The 22,927-nt window shown below is 44.0% G+C and overlaps 1 protein-coding gene across 2 annotated transcripts in view; it reads right to left on the bottom strand.

Annotated features, from left to right (window-relative positions):
- The window catches only part of PELI1 (pellino E3 ubiquitin protein ligase 1), a 60,537-nt gene that overhangs the window by 12,459 nt on the left and 25,151 nt on the right, over nt 1-22,927 (bottom strand). The window contains exons 1-3 of one of the 2 annotated variants that reach the window (XM_053380341.1): nt 20,676-20,852; nt 3,174-3,318; nt 1,223-1,352 (exon numbers count right to left, since the gene is read on the bottom strand). In XM_053380341.1, the coding sequence (XP_053236316.1) occupies nt 1,223-1,352; nt 3,174-3,318; nt 20,676-20,733 (333 nt within the window). In that variant the 5' untranslated portion in view covers nt 20,734-20,852. Of the gene's footprint in view, nt 1-1,222; nt 1,353-3,173; nt 3,319-20,675; nt 20,853-22,927 lie in introns of those variants that run through there. The other variant, XM_053380339.1, reaches the window with a different exon arrangement.

Below are 22,927 nucleotides of genomic sequence, written 5' to 3'. Positions count from 1 at the left end.
GCTCCAATCTCTTGATCATTTTGGTTGTCCTTTTCTGCACCTGTGAGAGCTTTTTTCAGGCTTGCTGACCAGAAATGAACACAGCAGTCCGAGTGCAGTCACAACAAATATTGATATAATGACATTTTGGTACTGGTATTTTTATTTCCCAGCCCTTTTCTCATTATCCCTAACACAGAATTTGCTTTTTCCACAGGTGCTGCTGTATGAGCTATAGTCTGATTAAATAAACCCACTGGCTGAGTATAAAAAGTCATATGCAACATTTATTTTGTGGTGGTTAGCTGAGCTGCTTTCACACCACAGACCCACGGGGTGGGGGTGGGGCTGCCCAGACAGGAGGGCCTAGGAAAACATGAGCTGGCGGGGAAGGGGAACTCCAAGTGGCCCAGAAGAGGGAGGGGAAGAGTTCCAGGGGTGGTTACAAGAATTCAAAATTCAGAAATTAAAAATGCTTAAAACAAACTACAGTCACAGAAACAGGGTGGGCCCTGAAAAAAACACATCTCAAGTGCCAAAGGCCAGAGATGGGCCAAGGAAATAAACTACCTCCTAATATTGCCTTATCCTAACCTCAGTACCAGTTTAAACGAGCTCTGACCCGCCAACACTGACAGAACCCCTTCAAAATATGAGGTGCATTGTTGCATTTCCCATACAGTACCCACCACAAGTGTTACATGAATGTGGGAAATAGTGAGCAGTGCTGCTTGAGAAAATGTTTACTCTTAAGAGTGAACATTTTCCAGAGGCAGTGAGTTGCAGTGGTTAAAGCTTTGGATTTTGTCCAGCTTCAGATTCAAATCTCTCTAGGAGTTTCAGACAGAAGTGTTTTCCCAGCACTGCCTGGAGATGCCAAGCATTGAACCCGGGACCTCTACATGCAAAGCAGATGCTCTACCACTGGAGCTCACTAGGCGGATCTTAGGACACTCCTGCTCTCAGCCCAACCGACTTTGGCAGGGTGGCTGCAAGGACCAAGTCCAGGATTCACATACATGGACACTTCCATGACTTCAGTGGAGAAGGGCAGGATGCAAGGGTAAATAATATTATTGAAAATGTCTTCATTTCCATGAGCAAGATTAGCTTTTTCAGAAGAACTGGCTTTGCATTGGAATACTTCAGTGAACTTCATTACCAGAATTTGCTGCAAGTGCCGCTGCCATATAACGAAACAAATGCTGGCCTTTGGAGACGAAAGCTCATTAGTCAAGCTTACCTTTGCTGCCTGAGGCGTACAGACAATGTGCACAGTGCTAGGTTTCACCCCATTTGCTTTGGCTCTTTTAAATAAAGCAAATCTGCTTTTTCTTCTTCCTCGATCTCCATTTGGCAGAGAGCCATTGTACCTGTGGAAAAAGGGTGAATGAAGACATTACAGAGGGTATTTGTGGATGGGTTGCCTCTGAATTAATTTGGACATATTACCACAAACCTGTGGAATTAAAGATCTTTTAAAAAAAAGTGTAGTTTTTTATTATAAAAAAGTTGTGCATCACTCAAGTAGATACACTGAGTGTGGTGGTGATCTATGCCTTTATGGCTGAAATGAACTGATGTGGGCAAACAAACTGAAGCTTAATCCTGACACGGTGGTCACAGTCAGTAGAACTGACTCAGTTCTTGGGGTTTAACCTGTGTTGGTAGCTACACTCCCTTTGAAAATGCAGGTGTGTAGTATGGGGATTTTTCTGTATGTGGCCTTGACCCTGGTTGCCCAGGTGTCAGCTGAGGCCAGAAGTGCCTTTGCCCAGCTGAGACTTGGGCACCAACCGTGCGCATTCCTGGAGACGCACAGCTGGCCACGGCACTAGCTGCATTACATCTGGATTACTGCAACGTTCTATACATGGAGCTGCCTTTGAAGAGTCCATGGTCAAGTTGTTAAAACTGAGCATGTGCTTTTCAAACCTAAACAGCTGCAGTAGCTTCCAATTTGTTTCCAGGAACAATTCAAAGTGCCGGTGATTCCCTTTAAAATCCTTAATGGTTTAAGACTGGGATATCTGAAGGACCTCCTTCTCTCCTGTATAACATGATCACCATCAAAGGCCCTTCTGTGTGACCCAGAATCCCTTGCAGTATACTTGGTTAGGACTAAAAAGAGGGGCTCCCCCCACTCTGTGGCTGAAATTCCCTCCCAAGAAAGGAACACCTTATCGTCTCTTTTAATGGCATTCTGAAAGCTAGTAAAAACCTTCCTTTTTAAGAAGGCATTCGCTTTGTAACTGATTGTTTGCCAAATGAATGGCCAGTGGAAGCAGGGCAGGTGGAGATATCCTGGCTACTTAGAATCACAGAATTGTAGAATTGGAAGGAACCACGAGGGTCATCTAGTCCAACCCCCTGCAATGCAGGAATCCTTTGCCCAACGTGGGGCTCAAACCCACGACCCGGAGATTAAGAGTCTCCTGCTCAACCCAAAATAAAAGTCTTTGTATATTTGGAATAATTTTTACTGCTGCTGTATTACTGATATTTGGCTGTTTAGTGCTATTTACCTACTGTTGCTTTAGTGTTTTAATTATTTTGTAACTGATTTTTAAATTGTTAATTTATAGTATGATTTTTTTTGTTACGTCTACTTGTGCATTTGAATGATAGGGGTCAAATGATTTAAATATATACATATAAAACACCCCTAGAGATAGTATTACAAGTCCACTGAAGTCCTTCTAAAAATCATTGCAGAAATGTAAAATTTATGTGAAATTGTCAACTCAGATACACTGAAGGGTAGCCTATAAGAACAGATGCTCTCTCTTGCTAACAGGTCTGTTACTTATAGCCTAATGTACCATAAACCAAATACCTTTAAAATAAATGACACAATACAGCCAACATTAAGCCCTATTGATTTCAGTGAAAAGCTTACATATATGTTAAATCTCTCCTGCTGGAACTGATGGAGCTTAGAAATGTTTAGTGGTGGCTGGATCATGTCCAAAGTCATGAACAACAGTAAGACCACGAGGGCACATCCTAACTAACCATGTCGTCCAACATTAGTATGATGGCTTTAGCTTGAAGTCAGGGTGCAAGAAGAAAATGGCAGTAGAAATAATCTTCACAGGTCCAGATTGCATTGCATATAGTGACAAGCAAAACTGCTTTTCTTCACAGAGTTAAATGCATTTTCACTGGGTCTCATTTTAATAAGAAATACTTACCCCAATACAATCAGTTCACCATATTTCACTGGTGCTTTTGACGGATGGTTTTCTTGATCAGGCGAAAACATGAGCCTAGTTAGTTCCTTTATCTCAAAGTCCACTTCTCTGATCAAGAACCTTGGCAAACCTTTTTCATTATTTCCTGAGGAGAGTGGAGAAGTTAAGACATAAATTGGAGTGGCTTAGGAGAAATTAGTTTCACCTATCAGTTTTGCCAAGCACTGCAGACTGACCAACAGTATATTGTTCACCTTACAGGCCTACTTCATTCATTACAGGAGCTATAGGGTGCCCTTTTTTCTTTGCTCAGCTTTTCTCTGTGGGTTGAAAACTAACTAGAGTCATGTACGGTGGGACCTCTAGTTGCAAACAGGATCCGTTCTGGAGGCCCGCTCGCAACGTGAAAAGCCCACAACCTGAAGCGCTGTATCTGCGCAGGTATGCTGCGCGATTTGGTGCTTGTGCACATGTGTGAAGCGCGATTTAGCACTACTGTGCATGCGCAAACGTCGAAACCCGGAAGTAACTTTCCGGTACTTCTGGGTCACTGCGGGACGCAACCTGAAGAAACATAACATGAAGCAAATGTAAGATGAGGTATATCTGTATTACAAAAAGAAATGACAACAACTAGCTTTCTTCCATCTGCTGTTGAGCCCACTTGTGCAAAAAGGCTGCTGTATATTGCCCAAGCCTCCCCTTTCACAGGTTGCCTTGGATATCATTAATAATGATGACATTTGCCACACTTACAGAGAGACAGTGTGCTGTAGTGGTTACTGTGCTTTGCTAAGAAATGAGAGACGGGGGTTCAAATTCCGATTCAGATATTAAACTTATTGGGTGACCTTAGTCCTGCCACCATCTCTTAGCCTATCATACCCTAACCACATGGGGTTGTTGTGAGGATCAAATGGGGAGGTGGAAAACCATGAATGGCACTTTGAGCTCACAGCAGGAAAAGTGGGACAGAAATGTAATTATAAATAAATGATGTTAAGATACATGCTGGAGTAATCTTAACAACCATGTCAGTAACATGGTAGGTAGATGAAGGGGCTTTCCCCCTCAGTCTTTTACGGCTACAGATCTCATCAGCCCCAGCCAGTATGGCTAGGGAGTCCACAAAGTAAAACCTACACCCACACCCACAATGTTTTAATCATAAGCATATTTATTCAGAAGTAGGTAACAGATTTATTACCAAATATGGATATTGTATACACAATCACACTCTGCTATTCTATATTTAACCTGGAATAATGGGCCTATGAGCCACATTACTCTTTCAGTTCCTCCCTATTCAAACCTGGGTGGAATCTGAATTGCCTTGGAGAGTCGGGGGCTCTAGAACTTTCCAGTCCAAAAGGCAGAAATGCCAAAAGACAGAAAAGACAGTGTGCCAAAATGAGAGAATGGATCTTGAAACAGCAGCTGCAGTCAGAGGAAGGGGAGGGAAGAGTTCCTTGAGACTCATTTCAGGCCTATTGTATTGGCAGCTGCTGAGGCTTCCCCTCCCGGTGACCATTGATTCGTGATTCTTTTTCTTCACCCATCCCAAGTCAAGACAAGCAGCAATGGCTGAGAATACACCTGCCAAAACGCTCTGGCAGCTTTGGTGAATGGGTGTGTGGAATATGTGGGCAAGGCAATATGTGGACGTCTGCACCCCCTTAGCCCCTTGTGACAATGCCTACAGACTGCAAATATCAGGGTGAAAACAAGTTTTAAGTGGAAACCACAATATTCTGCTGACTTCTATAGGCAGCCACATCTGAAACGCAAGTTGGGTATGATAAAGGAAACTAGCTTGGAAGTTGAAATGATATTTACATTATTATGTAGTCTAAGGGGCTTAAAGAAAATAACTACTTGAGGACCACTTTCACAATCAATGTTTAGAGATGCATTTTTAGCTATAGCATCCTTCTTCTGAATGGTGCTAAAGGAATAGAAAGTAGAAGATTCAGTTTTGAATTGAGTGTACATGTTACATTTGAAGTACAAAGGTGAAAAATACAGAAACCTATTTAAGAGCCACTTGTCAGAATAATCTCCAGCTTACATAAAGTGATACAGGAACTGCACTTAACATATAGAACTGGTACAGATCTAATGCTCCCTGATCACTAATCAATCAGTAAATGGGAACAAGGCATTGCATTCTTCCTCTTAACCATGATTTTTTGTAGTGGGGTGGAAATGAACAAATTATTTTACAGCCAGGATTTAGGAGTATCTTTATCATAGTAAGCACAGGTCGTGTGAGGAAGAGGGAAGGCACAAGAAAGATAAGATCACTCAGCCACTCCTGTGGCATGATAATGTTGAGTTTCATGTCTGCACTGCATAACACTTGGGGAGTGTTATTGCTGCGCTGGAGAGAGAACAATGCTTCTTTCAAAGGCTGCATTCAGATGTGGGATTTATTGCGTTAGTATTACGGGATATAATGCTAGTGCTTCTGTTCTGATTTCTAATGCTCCTTTTACACTGTGGTGCATGTTGTGTTATGGGATGGTGGCTTTTTGGTCCATATACCACCATCTCACACTAAATTTTGAACAGAAGGAAAGAACTGCATGCTGGGATACTACCTCAAACTTTATCATGTGAAATTACAATGATTTGAAATCCAGTGATTTGACAGGGTTGAACTGGATTTTTTTCTGGAAGCAATTGACACAGAAATAAGTGCTAAACTTCTGCTAGATTCTACAAGTGGCTTGTAGGCTATTTGATAGGTCACATAAAGCATGAAAAATAACAAGTATTAATCAATCAGTCTCCTTTACTGGCATAGAAAGAGTGTGCCGTATATATGGATCAGAACACAACATGGGTAATAAAACATAGTAAGAGGTACGTTAGGATAAAACGTCGTGAGATACAAAAGTGGCTCTTAGGACCTATGGTGACGTAATTTCATGGCATCACTCAAAAATCTTGCCACATTCCCCCCAGCATCAATCCTACAATTATTCAGCAGATAGGACACCCTGGAAGAGTCAGTGTGATAGATCCCCTCCTTCAATAAGGGGACCAAATATTTATTTATTTATTTGCATAAAATGGGCAATGAAATAAAACATGTGTGATGGATTCAACCTGTTTTCTGCCACAAGGGGAGTGCTTTTCAGGATATGGGATTTTAGAGAATCTACCTTGCAAAACTGTAGATGGCAAAACATTAAATCTTGCAAGGAAAAGAGCTCTGTGTAGTGGGGATTGTAAAGATGATGTAAATATGGAGTGCCCTGACCATACGAGGATGGAATTCCTAACCCCAATGGAGAACAGGTTTTATTGGCAGTGCGGCTAAGAGTTTGGAATTCAATCTCTAGAATTCTACGCCTGATTGTCTAGAAGGCTTCCAATTGTGGGAGCATAAGCAGCGACTCAAGTGACAGGCTACAGGTTTTGATTTTGTTCTCAATGCAAGCTAACCATTGAGTGGTGGAATTCTGCTAGCATATGGAAAGTTAAAGAAAAGTCAGACTTGAAATGTAGGCGGGGCCAGAATTTTATAGTGGTGAGCCACGCTTTGGTTTCCAGAAGCCTGTTTCCATACAGCACACTTTGGCAGCCCCAGGATTTTGCACAGAAATTTTGATTGGATGTGTTTCAACAACTGGTTAACTGCACCAATCCATAATAGGATGCCATGCATAAGTTTTGGGCCTACTTTTGCATTAAAGACCTTTAGTGCAGCTGGGATGTATTGATTCCCTCTGTTGAAGAAGAAACGGGTAATAGCCAGAGCAAAAGTATCCACCCCGTTCAGTGCGAGCTTACAATGGTATTTTCAGGAGGCGTTATATTGTAGGTGGGGTGCCTAGGTATTTCAAATTTTTAACCTGTTCCAACAAGGTTACTAATGATCTCCCACCTGTGAGGCTTCCAGATTTTGAAAAAAAACAAGCACTTTAGATTTTGTGAAGTTCAGTTCCAGGCTGTTAGCTATACATTATTCCTGGCAGCGGCACAGAAGCTGCTTCAAGTCAACCCTTGTGCAAGACAGAATGACTGCATTGTTGACATATAGTAAGATGGGAACGTGGATGGAGCTGAGCTTCGGACAGTGGCCACCCACCCCGCGTAAATAGGTCTTTTAGGAAAAGAATGAATTAATATGGGGCTAAGATGCAACCCTGTTTTATCCCTTTGTAGACGATGATTTTTGGGATTAGCCTGCCTAATTGAGAGCATTTCACCTGGCACCTCATGGAAGTGTTTAGTTTTCTAATTTGAAAAAGTAACCTTTAAGTGGATGTTCATTTTGGACGGTTTCTTCCAGAGCAACTCCCTCGGGATTGAGTCAAAGGCTTCTTTTAGATTCAAAAAGACGGTATAAAGTTTTTGATTAGGAACCCTAGAGTATTTGTCCACTAGGTGAGAAAGTATGACACAATGATCCAAGGTGGTTTTTCCTTGACATAAACCCAACTGCTCAGAGCCTGGTAAGGCAAATTGGGACATCCACTGGGTAAGCTTTCCCAAGAGATGTTTAGCATATAGCTTCCCCACTACAGAGGAGGCTTAATGGTCTATAGTTAGATGGTAATGTGCACTCTCCCTTATTGTATATTGAAATGATAATTGTGCTTGTCCATGCCTCTGGCATAAGTCCAGTCATATCTACCCATGTGAACAGGTTGGCCAGCAAGGGGCCCCACCAGTCGGGGTGTAGTTTAAGAACACTGGGGCCTATCCCATCTGGGCCAGTGGCTTTCCTTTGCTTTAACTGGCCTATTAACATTTTTATTTCATCTGATGAAACTTGGGGCCACTCAGGGGCGTCCATTTGCATAGAATGATGACAAGTCACTCCACTGGAATGTTCCTCGTGCAGGACACCTGAAAAGTAGTGGTACGAACCACTAGGCAAAATGGGTGGAGAGGAGAGGTAAGTAGTATTGGATGCCCCAGAAACTAAGGACCAGAATCTCCTTTACTTGTTTGAGGTTATGGTATAAAGGAGCTGTTCCTATTGTTTGTTGGTATGTTCAGATCTCTTTTTTCAATAAGATGCTGCAACAAATTTTAAGACCTGAAATATTATGGGGATAGGGCGGTTGCCTCTTCCTTATGATGGTGGTCAATAGATATTCCGGATGTGTGCTCTGAGTGCTCTGCATTCTTTATCAAACCAGACAGCAGCAAAGGGCTCCCTGGATTGTTTCTGCATCTTGAATTGTTGTTTTGAAAACTCATTTGGAGATCTTATTAGGATTTCAAATGTTTCAATAGTTTATCGGGGGTTTACTGAGTTAATTATAGGTAAAGGTAAAGGTACCCCTGCCTGTACGGGCCAGTCATGTCCGACTCTAGGGTTGTGCGCTCATCTCACTTAAGAGGCCGGGAGCCAGCGCTGTCTGGAGACACTTCCGGGTCACGTGGCCAGCGTGACGCAGCTGCTCTGGCGAGCCAGCACCAGCGCAGCGCACGGAAACGCCGTTTACCTTCCCGCTATAAAGCGGTACCTATTTATCTACTTGCACTTAGGGGTGCTTTCGAACTGCTAGGTGGGCAGGAGCTGGGACCGAAAGACGGGAGCTCACTCCGCCGCGGGGATTCGAACCGCCGACCATACGATCGGCAAGTCCTAGGCACTGAGGTTTTACCCACAGCGTCACCCGCGTCCCTGAGTTACCGTATTTTTCGCACGATTGGACGCACCGGACCATAGGGCGCACCTAGTTTTTTTTGGGAGAAATAAAGGAAAAAAATTTTCCCTTTATTTCCCCCCCAAAAGCAGGTCAGGGAAACCGAACGGATGTGTTCCTGAAGCGCCGGCACTCTGCTTTCAGGGCGCCCGACGCTCCGGGAAGCAGGCTGCTATCCGCAGCGTGGGGAGTCTTGTGGGGAACTCCTGCAAGGCTCCCCACGCTGCGGATGTGCTCCCGAAGCGCCGGGCGCTCTGCTTTCAGGGCGCCCGACGCTCCGGGAAGCAGGCTGCTATCCGCAGCGTGGGGAGCCTTGCGGGGAACTCCTGCAAGGCTCCCCACGCTGCGGATGTGTTCCCGAAGCGCCGGGCGCTCTGCTTTCAGGGCGCCCAACACTCCAGGAAGCAGGCTGCTATCCGCAGCCTAGACACTGCTAGCGGAGCGCTAATCCCGAAGCTTGGGGCGTGCGGAGCTCAGCGCGCCCCCAAGCTTCTGGGTGCCGGCAAGGTCTAGACAGCTAGCGGAGACCTTGCCGGCACCCAGAAGCTTGGGGCGCGCTGAGCTCCGCAAGCCCCAAGCTTCGGGATTAATGCAGCGCTCGCTAGCCGTGGGAGAGCTGGGTCTCCCACGGCTAGCGGATGGCTTCCTGAAGCCTGGAGAGTGAGAGGGGTCGGTGCGCACCGACCCCTCCCACTCTCCAGGCTTCAGCGAAAGCCTGCATTCGCTCCATAGGACGCACACACATTTTCCCTTGCTTTTTAGGAGGGAAAAAGTGCGTCCTATGGTGCGAAAAATACGGTAATTATAGAAGCTCTGTATTCCAACATGCTCTCACTTTGGAACTGTTGGAGAAGTTTGTAAGGTGAGTCTGTGGTCCAAGGGATCCTAAGCAGAAAATCTTTGCTTGCATCAGGGATCAGAGGCAGAGGCGCAAGCGTGGGACTGTCAAATTTGGTGGCCAAGGTCAAAGATGAATAATCGCTAGTGGTGTGGTCGCTCACGGCAAAGTTCATGGCTCAAGCTGAGTCACTTCCATTGACAGGGGGTTCCTGAAGGGGGCGCATGGGAAAGGGGGAGTTGATAGCTAAGATCACAGAGAGGTGACTGCTCTCGATGTGGTCTATCACCTGAACTGTTTCAAACTGACTTATCAGTGCTGAGGACCCTAAGATGTAGTCAAACACACTATTTCCTCGTCAGGAAACAAACGTGAACTCCCCTGGCAGGTCACCTAGTAATGAACAATTCAGGATCACCCTGTCAAAACACAGACACAACTTGGCAAGGCAAACTTCAGCATCATTTATAGGAGTGTCTTTGGAATGTTGCAGGCCAGAGAGAAGCTTGGGAGGGGGATCCTGGGTGTCAAAGCCCAGCTCTCTCACAAACTCGAAATTGTCATTAACCACCCTTGCGTGGTAATTAGCAGATCAATGGTGGGGAATTTGGTCTCCAGTTTTTCCAAAATTAACACGTAAGGAAGTATCAGGAAGATGGAATAAAGAACTGTCTGAATGCAGCCAAATACATTTCAAGCCACTGGCCAAGCAACTTCTTTTCTGAGGAAAAAGCTATACCTTGCCAACACACAGTCTCCCCAGCACACCCTTCAACAGGGTGCCTCCCATGCACCAAAATTTGTGGATAAGTCTTTCCATATTGAGTTATCCTGATAGTGGTTATTCTTGAAGCATGATTTACAGAAGCACTTCAATGGCCACCTTAGTTATAACAACCATAGTTGTCCTGGGAGAGTTCAAAGTCACATTTTCAATTTTACAACTTTCCTAACAGGTTGTTTGGGCTAAGTGACTTCCCCAAGGTAAGCCCAGGGAGCTTCACAACTAAGCAAGGATTTGAATCTCGGCTTCCCAAATCCAAAACTCTAACACTCTTAACCATTGCTTTATGTTGTTTTAAAACTAGTAAAGTCAGCCATTTTTACTAGATGCAACAAAAGGAGGGGGTAGGAGGAAGATACAGCATGGAAAAACCCAGTTTCTAGGAAGCTGCATTCCCCCCCCCCGCCGATACAAAGCTATAGCTCTTCAAAATGGAATAAAAGGAGGTACACATTTGTAAAATAGTTACAAGTATATGCATGCAGTTTTCTTGCACTAATCCTGAGCATGCACTTATTGTGCATGACAAATGTATAGGATATTATTTAGTGAATTGGTTATCTTGTTTACTGGTGCTTTGCCTCCTTAAAAAGCTATTAAATGGTTTAAGAACATGTTTTGCTACTAGGCTTAACGCCACTCACATAATTCTATTTGACTGCATAAAAGAACTAAGCCTGCAACATGCAAGGGTTTCACTTTGATAAGAGAGGTTGGCTTATGGAACTACACAACACTGGACACTATTAATTCCATTTCTTGAAAGTTTTAACTTTCAAAATTGTGCCAAGCATTTCTACTGCTTTGATTATCTGGTTCACATAACACTGCCCTGGAAGTGAACACTGCCTCTTTTAAACTCTCTCTCCTCCTCTCCTCTAACACACACACCCTTTTGTTTAGAAACATCCTGCATGTTCTCACCTCAGAAGCCTTTGTATGGCATAGCTTTAAAGTTACGTTCCCCTTGTACAGTTCAGGTTGAAACATCCTCAATTCACCCAGTGCAGGCAAGGTTTAAAAAGACAGCAGCAGTAGGTGGAAGTGAAAGTATAACTTTGACCCCAGTACCACAAATTCACCCTCTCTTCCCTTTGGAAGCATACTAATTTGAAATCCTTAGAACCTAAAAAGTCTCCCATGGCCCACTTTTGTCAGCCAAAAACAATATGCCAAGGGGAAATTCAATCACATATCTATTTAAAGGAATTACTAATTCCTAACGGACAACACTGAGTTTCCACGCTGTTGTTTTTTAAAAGTTGATAATTCAGTACAATTCTGCTGCTTAATTCAGAATCTGGCAGACTCTAAGCACACACATATGAGGGGGCAAGAAAAGAATGCAAAGCCCTAGCATAGCAACAAGACAGCCTGTAAGACTTGGCAGCTCCTTTGCAAGTGTGCTTGTTCTTCATTACAATTGTGAGCGTACACCACTTGGCCAAGCTCCCAAAGCAACAAGCAATGCACTGTGACTGAGGTTTCGCACTGCAATGGAAACAGGTGCTCCTCTTGCTGGGGAACAACCCTCCCCCAAAACCTATGCAAAGGGCTGCCATAGCCAGTTCGTTACATTAAGGGTTGTTCCCGCTAAATCTGTTCAACCTGTTTTGGGAAATTCATGGACCTGAGAGAAATCTGTAACATCCAGGCTAACTGATCCAAGTGGTTACTCTATCGCAATGGCCTACTTGATCTGTTTATTAGCACATGGCCACCACTGCAGAGCATACAGGAATGCTGAGGTAGCTGGAGGAAGAGGTTAACTCAAACAGAACTGCTGCACTTGTATTTAAACATCACAGTAATGACTCTGGTGAAGCAGGTTTCCTTTCTCCTCTCTCATAGTGTCTGCAAAGTGCCATCTCATAAAACAGTTTCAAAAGTAGGGAATGGCCTGACAAATTGAGGGAATCTCTCTCTCAATGGAGCCTACGTTAGGTCCATGCACTGAACAAAGTTTGCCAGACAATGTGTGTGCATGTCAAACCACTCACCAGGGATTCAAACACCAGCATGCAACTTTAGCCTGGTTTATATAGATCAACTTGCATTAGTTTATCCCACTGATACAAAAGAGGCACCTAAACAACATAAAGGGACCCAGAAGCAAGTTGGAATCCTATCTTACCTTGCCCATCCTGGTTTGACATTGATTTGTCTTTTTCCATTGCAAAGGAGGAAAAGAAGAAAGGGAGCACATGTGTGAGCGAGTGCTACTGATTCCTCCTTTGCAGACAGAGTTTGCAGCTTGAATCTCCCAACATTAAAAGATGCCCCATGACAGACAGGTGGGCAGTCCCACTCTCCTGTCAAAGTGACCTATGGAGGGTTGGCCAGATCCCCTGCTTTAGAGGTTGAGGCCAAACACAAAACCTATATAAAGTCTATTAACCCGGGAACATTTTGCTGTTATACAAAAGCAACAGATGATCCTACTCTGAGGAAATCACAACACCATCCTACGTATTATCTGTGATGTTCTCAGCTTCCCACACACAATGTCACAGAATTACATGTATCTTTTTGCACAAGGTGGCTATTTTAAAGTCAGCAGTGTGCTATTACCATATACCTTTAACTGAGTGTGTGCCTCTGTGGCACTTCTACCTACATAGTTCCTTGCCGGGGGGGGGGCAGGTGCAGTTGGGTGGGAAGGAAGTGCAGATGGATCAACTGGGGTGGGGGAGAATGAGACACATTACGTGTATGTGTTAAAGAGCACTTAAATGACAGGCAATGTCAGGGACAGTATGGACACAAATTACACAAAGGCTGAATGTGCTCCGTTTACATACTTAAACTGCCCAAACTATATTAACACACCTTATTTGGGGCTAGGGCCACCTCTACTTCACCTTCAGGCAGGTAATGCTTTGTCACCCATGCTAACACATTGCAATGGATGCAAAATTTCTGTTTCCACAGGCAATTGGACCCTGCTTTTACTTTTGAGCACAACCATTGCAGATTGTGCTGCAGCTGCTATAAATTGAGAGAAGGGAAGACCTTGCAGGCAATGAAGATTGGGCCTGTCTTGTGGTATTTTCCTAAATAGAGAGAACAAACACTGAATCTCAGTGTAAGAATTTAGCAACACCAGGGATGCAGATTGAGCAAGAGGCCACTTAAGGACAGAGAACTGCAGCTTTTGGAGATTCCTTGCTGGCTAGGACAAGCACAAACCAGAGTCTGCGTTTGGCACAGCACAGGGACGTTTTCAATCAGGAGGGGGGTAGTTATCTTGCTTTCTATTCCTTTTTTAAAGCCATGTGTATGCCCTAAAACCACAAACAACCAAACAATAATAATACCACATGGCACCAGGAGATGTTCTCCTTCCTCTGTGAGCTAACAGTAGTCAGTACTAAAAGTCTATACAACAAGTGCTATTGACTGCAGTGTACAACAAAGCATCTTAAGCAACCAGCCAAGTTTAACAGGTAAACATGGTGAAAACTGGAGAAGTCCAGTGCTTGAGGGGTACCAATTTTGGCCACACAATTTTCATCAGGCAGCAGATATCAGGATGGGATGATCCAATGGACCTTCCACCATTGTGTCATTGAGTTAAGATTTACACCATTGCAAAGCCGTTGGATTGTCCTGTTAGTTACAGTATTGTAGATAAGAACTACTGGTTCCTATGGAGAAACCACCACTGACACAGAGTGTAAGCAGGGAGCAAAACATGTGTTGTGTTCATTTGACTTGGGGTGTGTGTGTGTGTTTCACAGGGAATTTTGCAGTTGGAAAACCTGATTTCAAAACACCCTGGCTCCTTGGCGGCCAGCCTGCCATCAGGGCATGAAGGCAGCAGCCTTCCTCTGCTTCATGGGCCCAGAGCCTGAACATCTGATTTAGCAAATCCCTGGCAAACTGGCATGGAAAAACATTCCTTTCTATCCCTTCCCTCAACATTTTGACATTACTTTCCAACTTACTCACTGAAAATACATACAGAATTGTCTGTAATCTAGAGACCAGAAGTGCAACTGAGATAGACATAAGTTATTAGAAGTATGTTTTGTTCCAATTAGTTTTATACATGATATGTCTACTTTTCAGAACTGTTGTACTTTCATTTTAACTCTTGTTCTAACCTCTCTTATTTCCACTATTGTTTATTGTTACTGTTATTAAAATCCCAATAAAGTACTTTTCAAGCGGCAGTTTGCTTTTAGCTCCATAAAGGTAAAGGAGCCCTGACAGTTGAGTCCAGTCGCAAACGACTCTGGGGTTGCAGCGCTCATCTTGCTTTACTGGCCGAGGGAGCCGACATTTGTCCGCAGACAGTTTTTCCGGGTCATGTGGCCAGCATGACTAAGCCGCTTCTGGAGAAACCAGAGCAGCACACGGAAACGCTATTTACCTTCCTGCCAGAGCGGTACCTATTTATCTGCTTGCACTTTGACGTGCTTTCGAACTGCTAGGTTGGCAGGAGCAGGGCCTGAGCAATGGGAGCTCACCCTGTCATTGTGGGGATTCGAACCGCCGACCTTGTGATCGGCAAGCCCAAGGGGCTCAGTGGTTTAGACCACAGCGCCACCCGCATCCCTGGCTTACAAACAGTAAATAACAATAACAGAACAGACCATCACAAATACAGCACAAATCATATAGAACAATTAACAAATCGTCAGTAAAGCAATTACAATCCATAAAGCACCATCAGCAAAACAACTAAAAAAAAAAGCTAAACAGCACAATTACAAATGATAAATTATAGGATTCACAAAGGTACTGTAACATTTATAATCTACAGAACACCAACAACATGAACAAAATAGCAACCAAAAAATAAACCGAGCACTGCTGAGTTCATACACACACTCTCCCCACCCCAAGACTCATAACCTTTCACTCTGTTCAGTGATTTGAGCGCAAAGCTTCACTCCAGTCAGAGGAAGTCTGCTTCTGAATACCAGCTGCTGGGTATCACAAGGGAGAAGAATGCTGTTGTCCTCAGGTCCTGCTCGTGTGGCCCTCCTGTTTTGACCTGATCCAACAGGGCTCTCCTTATATTCTTAATTCCCCCTTGTGTGCTCTGTGCGAATATTTGCCAAGTTAGTGTAAGGGGCATATGTGTTACTTTGGTTCTTCATGTAGATGTATGGATACTGTTGTGTGGTGATGCCACTTTACTTTGCAAATAGGCCAAATATGGTCTTGAAGCAAATTCCTGTTGTTCAAGATCTGTGGAAAGCATTATTCTGAAACTCTTTATGCACGGACATTATACCCACCAACTGGGGGAGCTCTTTAGCATGCTTCCCCCGCGTGTGTCATGGAATGTCATGGGTGTTCAAACATAGGTAGGATTCAGTAGCAAAAACACTGCCTCTTCTATCCCTCCGCCCCCACGGCTGCCAAGTTTTGCGTGGTCGAGTGTCTTGTTTTTAAGATAGTATCTTTTGGTAAAATATAAGGGGGGGGGGAATTAAAGTAGAAGTGACAAGGGCAACACCAATATGATTGCAACAACAAAAACTGTGCTGAAGTTAAGAAAATTGAGGAGGGAGGATTGAGTCAGGGATCTCCATTCCGTTTCAGTACTCAAAATAAATTCCTGGGTTCAGACTTCTTATAATTTTACACATGTGCTTTTTGCAACTGGCTCCAATTAGTGGATCTGTGGATTCTCATAACCAAAGTATTGTGATAATGGACGCCTTTTTAAAAGTGTTTATTATCACACTCATTGATCAGGTCACAGTGGGGAGACATTTCTCATGTAATAAATGACTGAGCTTTAAACTACTTGGTCTTAAGAGCCAGCAAAAGGAAAGGTAGTACTTGATTTAGTACTGAGTGGTATCCAGGCCCATGTTATAGTGATGCAATTGTTGTTTACCCACTTTGAAATAACTAAAATAATGAATGTAAAGAGTGGGAAGCTGTCTGGAAAACACATCAACACATTTAGTTTTGGGAGGGAATATATTAGAGTTTTAATTTAAAGCAAGTTGAAGGAGAAAGTTAGGAAGATAATATATTTTTAAGATGTTCAGAAATTGTTACGAAACCCTGGTGCCTGCCCCTCTCTTTGCCAAGTGGTGGCAAGAGCGCATGGAGTCACAGGCACACACACAAGATCTGTGTCCCTTTAGAGAATAGAAGACACGGCGGAGACTGTCGTGCCTTAATAAATATGGTTTATTCACCTATTTACACCTTCAGTCTGCATGGAGGTAGTCCAGATCTCACAGCATGACCCATGGCATTGCAGGCAACCTTTCATCTCCTCCTCCAAGATGGATCTCAGCCTTACTTCCTCCTCCTTCTGCCCAGAAGCCCCTGTTTCAACACTCCCCTTTTCCTGTCCCTCTGGGCAACCTTTGTGACATCTCACTCCCCAGGCCAAATGACCCTTCTGTGGCCCATCAGCACCATTTTGTAGTGCTAACAGTCTGCTCTTCCCTCCGCCAGCCAAGCTGGATTGCATAACTCAGCCCAGGAATTCATTTGCAGCTTGCATTCTCCCTTCATACCACAAATAACAAAAATCATAGCATTTATTAATTTCTATGTTTGTCCTGTCTATAACACTATTTAAAACCACTATAACAGAGGCTCAGATTAGGAAAGTTTCACACAAGTCCAAATGGATGCCAGTGTGGCTAAATAGCCGTGTGAATGAAGCAATAAAAGAAGTCGTCCTGTGAAACAGGGGGAAATTGAAAAAGGATAATAAACTGGGGGGGGGGGGTGTAAGTTGGATAATAATATGACCAAGTCAGGAATTTTAGGAGCATATCATTGAAGGTGCAGAATCAGTGAATATTCCTTTAAATATATGAAAAGCAGGAAATCAGTCAAGGAGGCAGGATTTTTAGAACGTAAAAGTCTGAATGAAGTATTGAAGGAGAACAGGGAGATGGCAGAGAAGCTAAATGAATCCTTTCCCTCAGCCTTCACTGTGGAAGTGTTTGGAATAGTTTGTGAACTATTTTTGGAAGCCGAATGTCTGACGTGGCTTCCGCGGCTTTGAATTGGCTGCAGAAACTTCCTGCCGCCAATCAGAAGCTGTGCTTTAGTTTCTGAACATTTTGGAAGTCGAACGGACTTCCAGAACGGTTTCTGTTCGACTTCCAAGGTACAACTGTACATGCATAGGCTATACTAAACATCAATAGGGATGACACTTGTTACACTGAAACTCCTGAGTCCCCAGTTTGAAGTTGGCACATGCTGGTCACTAGCCACATGCACCGCTACCATACTTCAATGAACTTCCACTTAGAAAATGTCAGAAAAAGCTCTGTGTGTGCAGATATAGGCATGGAAAGCAAAAGGAACCCTCGCTGGCATGTATATCTCTATATGTACAATGAGTTTTTAACAGTGTTGTGTAGCGGTTAGAGTGCTGGACTAGAACCAGAGATACCACAGTTCAAATCCCCCTTCAGCCATTAGACTCATTGGGTGACCAGCCACAATCTCTCAGCTTAACCTACCTCACAGGGCTGTTGTGAGGATAAATTGAGGAGTGCAAGAACCACGTCTGCTACCTTGAGCTCATTGGAGAAAAAAGTAGGATATAAATGCAAAACATTTTATTTCAGGGATCGTGGTGCTAGTGTGTATATATGGGGGTGTATGCATACCCTTTTAAAGAAGGGTTAAAACATTCATGGAGGATGGGTTTATCAGTAGCTATGGACACGGGTGGCGCTGTGGTCTAAACCACTGAGCCCCTTGGGCTTGCCGATCACAAGGTCGGCAGTTCGAATCCCCGTGACAGGGTGAGCTCCCGTTGGTCGGTCCCTGCTCCTGCCCACCTAGCAGTTCGAAAGCACGTCAAAGTGCAAGTAGATAAATAGGTACCACTCTGGCGGGAAGGTAAATGGCGTTTCCGTGCACTGCTTTGGTTTCTCCAGAAGCGGCTTAGTCATGCTGGCCACATGACCCAGAAAAACTGTGGACAAATGTCGGCTCCCTCGGCCAGTAAAGCAAGATGAGCACTGCAACTCCAGAGTCGTTTGCGACTGGACTCAACTGTCAGGACTCCTTTACCTTTATGGAGCTAAATGGCATTTCCGTGTGCTGCTCTGGTTTGCCAGAAGTGGCCACATGACCCGGAAGCTGTACACCAGCTCCCTCGGCCAATAAAGCGAGATGAGCGGTGCAACCCCAGAGTCATCCACAACTGGACCTAACGGTCAGGGGTCCCTTGACCTTTACCTTTTGAATGAAATTCATTTGAAATTCTTTTGAATGAAAAGTGCCATAGAAATATTATAAACCCAATCAATCAGATCACTTCCCTAACTGTACCACAGGAATAAGTCATATTTCAACAGAATATGATATGACTAAAGGTAAAGGTACCCCTGCCCGTACGGGCCAGTCTTGACAGACTCTGGGGTTGTGCACCCATCTCACTTAAGAGGCCAGGGGCCAGCGCTGTCCGGAGACACTTCTGGGTCACGTGGCCAGCGTGACAAAGCTGCATCTGGCGAGCCAGCGCAGCACACGGAAACGCCGTTTACCTTCCCACCAGTAAGCGGTCCCTATTTATCTGCTTGCACCTGGGGGTGCTTTCGAACTGCTAGGTTGGCAGGCGCTGCGACCGAGCAACGGGAGCGCACCCCGCCGCGGGGATTCGAACCGCCGACCTTTCGATCGGCAAGCCCTAGGCGCTGAGGCTTTTAACCACAGCGCCACCCACGTCCCTATGATATTACTACATAGTGCTAAAACAATTTAAAAAAACCAACAACTTACATCCTGCCCAATTTTCAAAAGAAAGTCATGGCAGCTAACAAACCCAAACATTGTGCACTATGAACATATATTACAACCCCCACAGCCAAAAGCTAGATATTTAAATCTGCCAGATTTTTATTCTGCCTTCTCTCTATACATGTGCAAATATGATTGTGGTTCTTGTGCTCCTGTCACCTAATTACCTGAAATGGGTGCCTTACAAATGAGGTATAACATTTATGGCAGTGACACAAGGGTTTCTGAGATGATTGTTAGCAGGGTTGATGACTGAAAATGACTCAATTGTTATTACAACCCCTCTAAGTAAAATCACTCAAAGCTCCAGTTCCAAAGAGTGTAACCATCCTTGGTTAACATCTTAGACACACACACAATGCTATCCTGCCTCTGCTGTTAAAACAAAGCAAGCAATTTTATACTCCTCTGCCATTCCTCCTCAGTTTTTCCTATCCACTTATCTTGGCGCCTCCCCTTCTCTCAAACTCCACCCCCACAAAATACTGCCTATTTCAAAGGTAGGCACTCACTATCCTAGATTTTTGAAATGCTATAAGGATTCAGTGGCAAAGTCATCAATTCTGTCAAGAAAGGGAAGTTACCAGAAACTGGGATAGAATATGAGACTCTTAATCTCAGGTTTGTGAGTCTGAGCCCCACGTTGGGCAAAAGATTCCTGCATTGCATTGCAAGGGGTTGGACTAGATGATCCTTGTGGTCCTTTCCAACTCTACAATTCTATGATTCTATTTAGACAGGCATTCATTCTGGGATAAAAAAGAGGCGGGTGCTTCAAATGCTGAGTACAAGGCTTGATCTGGAATGCAAACTTTAAAGAGAGAAAAGAACCTGGTGTAATATCTGAATTACATCTCACAGGCTCTGTAACATGATGGTTCTCAATTTGCTTTGTTTCCCTGTGATCAATGTTTACTCATTTTTAAATTCCTTTGAAACAACCAGCCTAGACAAAGAACTGCTATATACTTCCCAATTCACCAGTAACAGCAGATTCTCTTACAAACATATTAAGAGCACCCTTTTCTAAAGTAATCAATTTTTAAAAGATGCTTTTCCCCCAAAAGCTACTGAAGACTAACAAGCTTACAGTATGCAATCATTTCATTAGAAAATTGCTTCCCCCTGCTAGAAATCTCACTCATACATGAGAAATGAGATAGAAATCACAAAACCTAAATCCACTTAGAATCCATGGCCCAATTTTATTGATTTTGATGGGATTTACTTTTCAGAACATGCCAGGATTGTGTAGCCAACCACATACAAAACATTTTATTCTGGTAAAGACAAGAAAGGGGGGGGGGGAGACGCACACATTAAACAGGTATCTGTTGTCAGGGCACCTTTTAGCTAATCTTACAATATATGTTTAAGCTATCCTTTGTGCATTCAAAAAAAAAATATCTTCCGGAGACAGAAACAAGATATTACAACAAAGAGACTTGGACTGAAACACTTACCAGCGAGCCTCGCTGTTCTTTGTGCTGTTTGCCCAGCCTCCTCCACACAGAGAGACATTCACAATATGCCAGCAGAAACAAGAGAGAGAAAGCCAACCTCTTCAAATTAAGAAGGGGAAAGGAAGAGAAGTGTGAATTCCACACAATCCACAGGTACGTGGCCGGCTGTCTCCCAAGCTAGAGTGCGCCTGCCTCCCTGTTGGTCACTGGAGTTATACACGCCACTTGCAAAGGAGGCTGGGCCCAAGTTACGCAAAAGAGGTAAGCACTTGGCAGAAGCCCAGTCCTATTGGCTGGAGTCAGAGCTAGCATCTTGCTTACCTTCCCAAAATGAATCTAAAAACTCCAAAAGGAAGAAAAGGAAGTGGAGGGAGGGTGTGGAATACACTCTTCTCCACCCCGAAAAGACATACTGAATTCCCAACAGCTTGTCAGGTTTAGAGGGAGGGAGACAGAGAGACTGTTCTATTTCCTTGTCAGCCTGTGTTACATAACTGTACCAATGTATGGTACACTATGGGGCTTTTTTAAAATTAGCATTTACTAGACCAACTAGCTTTCTTCACCTCCCACATCATCGGTGACTTTCTCATGCAGGCGGTATTAGAACAGCAGCAGTTAGAAACGTCTCGAGCACAGGCAGTTTTGAAACAGAGCTACAACACGACTTCCAGCAAAGAGGCACACGCTGTGGCCACCCACTTTTAGAGAGAAACACCTGACTTGAGGGTGCCATCCCTAAAGGTAATGTTTCTGAATACCCGTTGCAAGTGCTATGCAGGTTTTCCCATGGGCATCTGGGTGCCAATGTGAGAACAAGACACTGAACTAGATGGGCCACTGGCGGATCCAGCTGCCTCTCCTTATGCTTTATGTTCTTAGGGCAGGGATGGTCAGTACTCTATATGCAGACATACCACTCTCCAGTGTGAAGGTGAGTCCAGATGGGGGGGGGGGGCAGTGTGCCTTTTTCCAGGGCCCTTCTGTGTTTCTCAGTTGTGCCCCATGGTATCAAACCAGGAAGACATTGAGCCAATCACTTTCAGAAGCCGTCTCCAAGGATACTTGAAGTTGAAACTGCTTTCAGAGATTGGTAGTATGACATTTGGGCTACATCTTGCCCTATATCCAGATGTCCAGTTCTCAGAAATATGCAAGGCCTACATTTTAAGTCTTAAGAATTTAAGACAAAATCATCACTTGGAACCAAGTTAGGAATCAGTGCTGACCTTGAAGCAAGTGCTCTATTTTGACCTAAGCAGCTTCTGTTTCACACAAGATTCACAAGACACTAAAGAAAAAGCACTGGTGAGTTAGGCACACTGTAACCAAGGTAACAGCAAAATGTGGACTTGCTATAATCTGATTTGTCAAGGTCCCCCCCCCCACAAAAAGTGGAGAAAAAAGCTACTAGAATCACAGAATTGTAGAGTTGGAAGGGATCCCAAGGGTCATCTAGTCCAACCCTTGCAATGCAGGAATCTCAACATATGATAAACCAATATTGACCAGGAACCTTTCAGAGACTTCTGATGAAAACTCTGCTATCACCAGGTAGGAAGAAGACAAAAAACTGATTAAAACTTCCATAGATCTGCTCTCAACTGCCGTCACCACCACAAAGCCCTATATTTATAAAATAAATAGGAGTTTTACAACCATGACTCATGTTCACAAAAGGAAAGTTACCTGCAACTTCAAATAGGCATACAACCCTACTCTCCATAGGACTTCACCACATCATTCTTGGCTTGTTCCATCTTATCAGCATTTAATTGTCATGTGTTTGATAGAACAAAGAAATGCAGCCAAATCTGACACCACCTTGAATGGTCTTGCACCAATGCACTAGACATGCTTGCAGCAGAGTAAACTTTAAAAGGTGTTCCTGTAAGTAAAATTACTCTAACACTCACATCAGTTATTTTTGCTTGAACTTCCAAATCAAATACAGTACATTCCAAAAGACTACAGGCAATGACCGATTAACGCGCATCTGAAAGACGTACGATTGTACATGCATGCAGCGCTGAACCCAAGTCACGCGAAAGAATCACTAAAAGAAGAGCCCTAACTGGGGTGGGGCTCCACTGATGTGTGCAGGGGCCAGGAACAGAACCCCCACACGAAATGGACATTGACTGTAGTAAGTTTCTAGCTCTCGTGCAAGTACTACATTCATTATATCCTGAGTGCTAGACTTGGGTGTCCGTGAGCGACTGTCTCCATATGAGACTTGTTTTTGGGGGGAG

This window comes from Podarcis raffonei, chromosome 3 (assembly GCF_027172205.1).
Source record: "Podarcis raffonei isolate rPodRaf1 chromosome 3, rPodRaf1.pri, whole genome shotgun sequence".
Taxonomy (NCBI): domain Eukaryota; kingdom Metazoa; phylum Chordata; class Lepidosauria; order Squamata; family Lacertidae; genus Podarcis; species Podarcis raffonei.
This window is presented reverse-complemented; position numbering and strand designations above follow the sequence as displayed.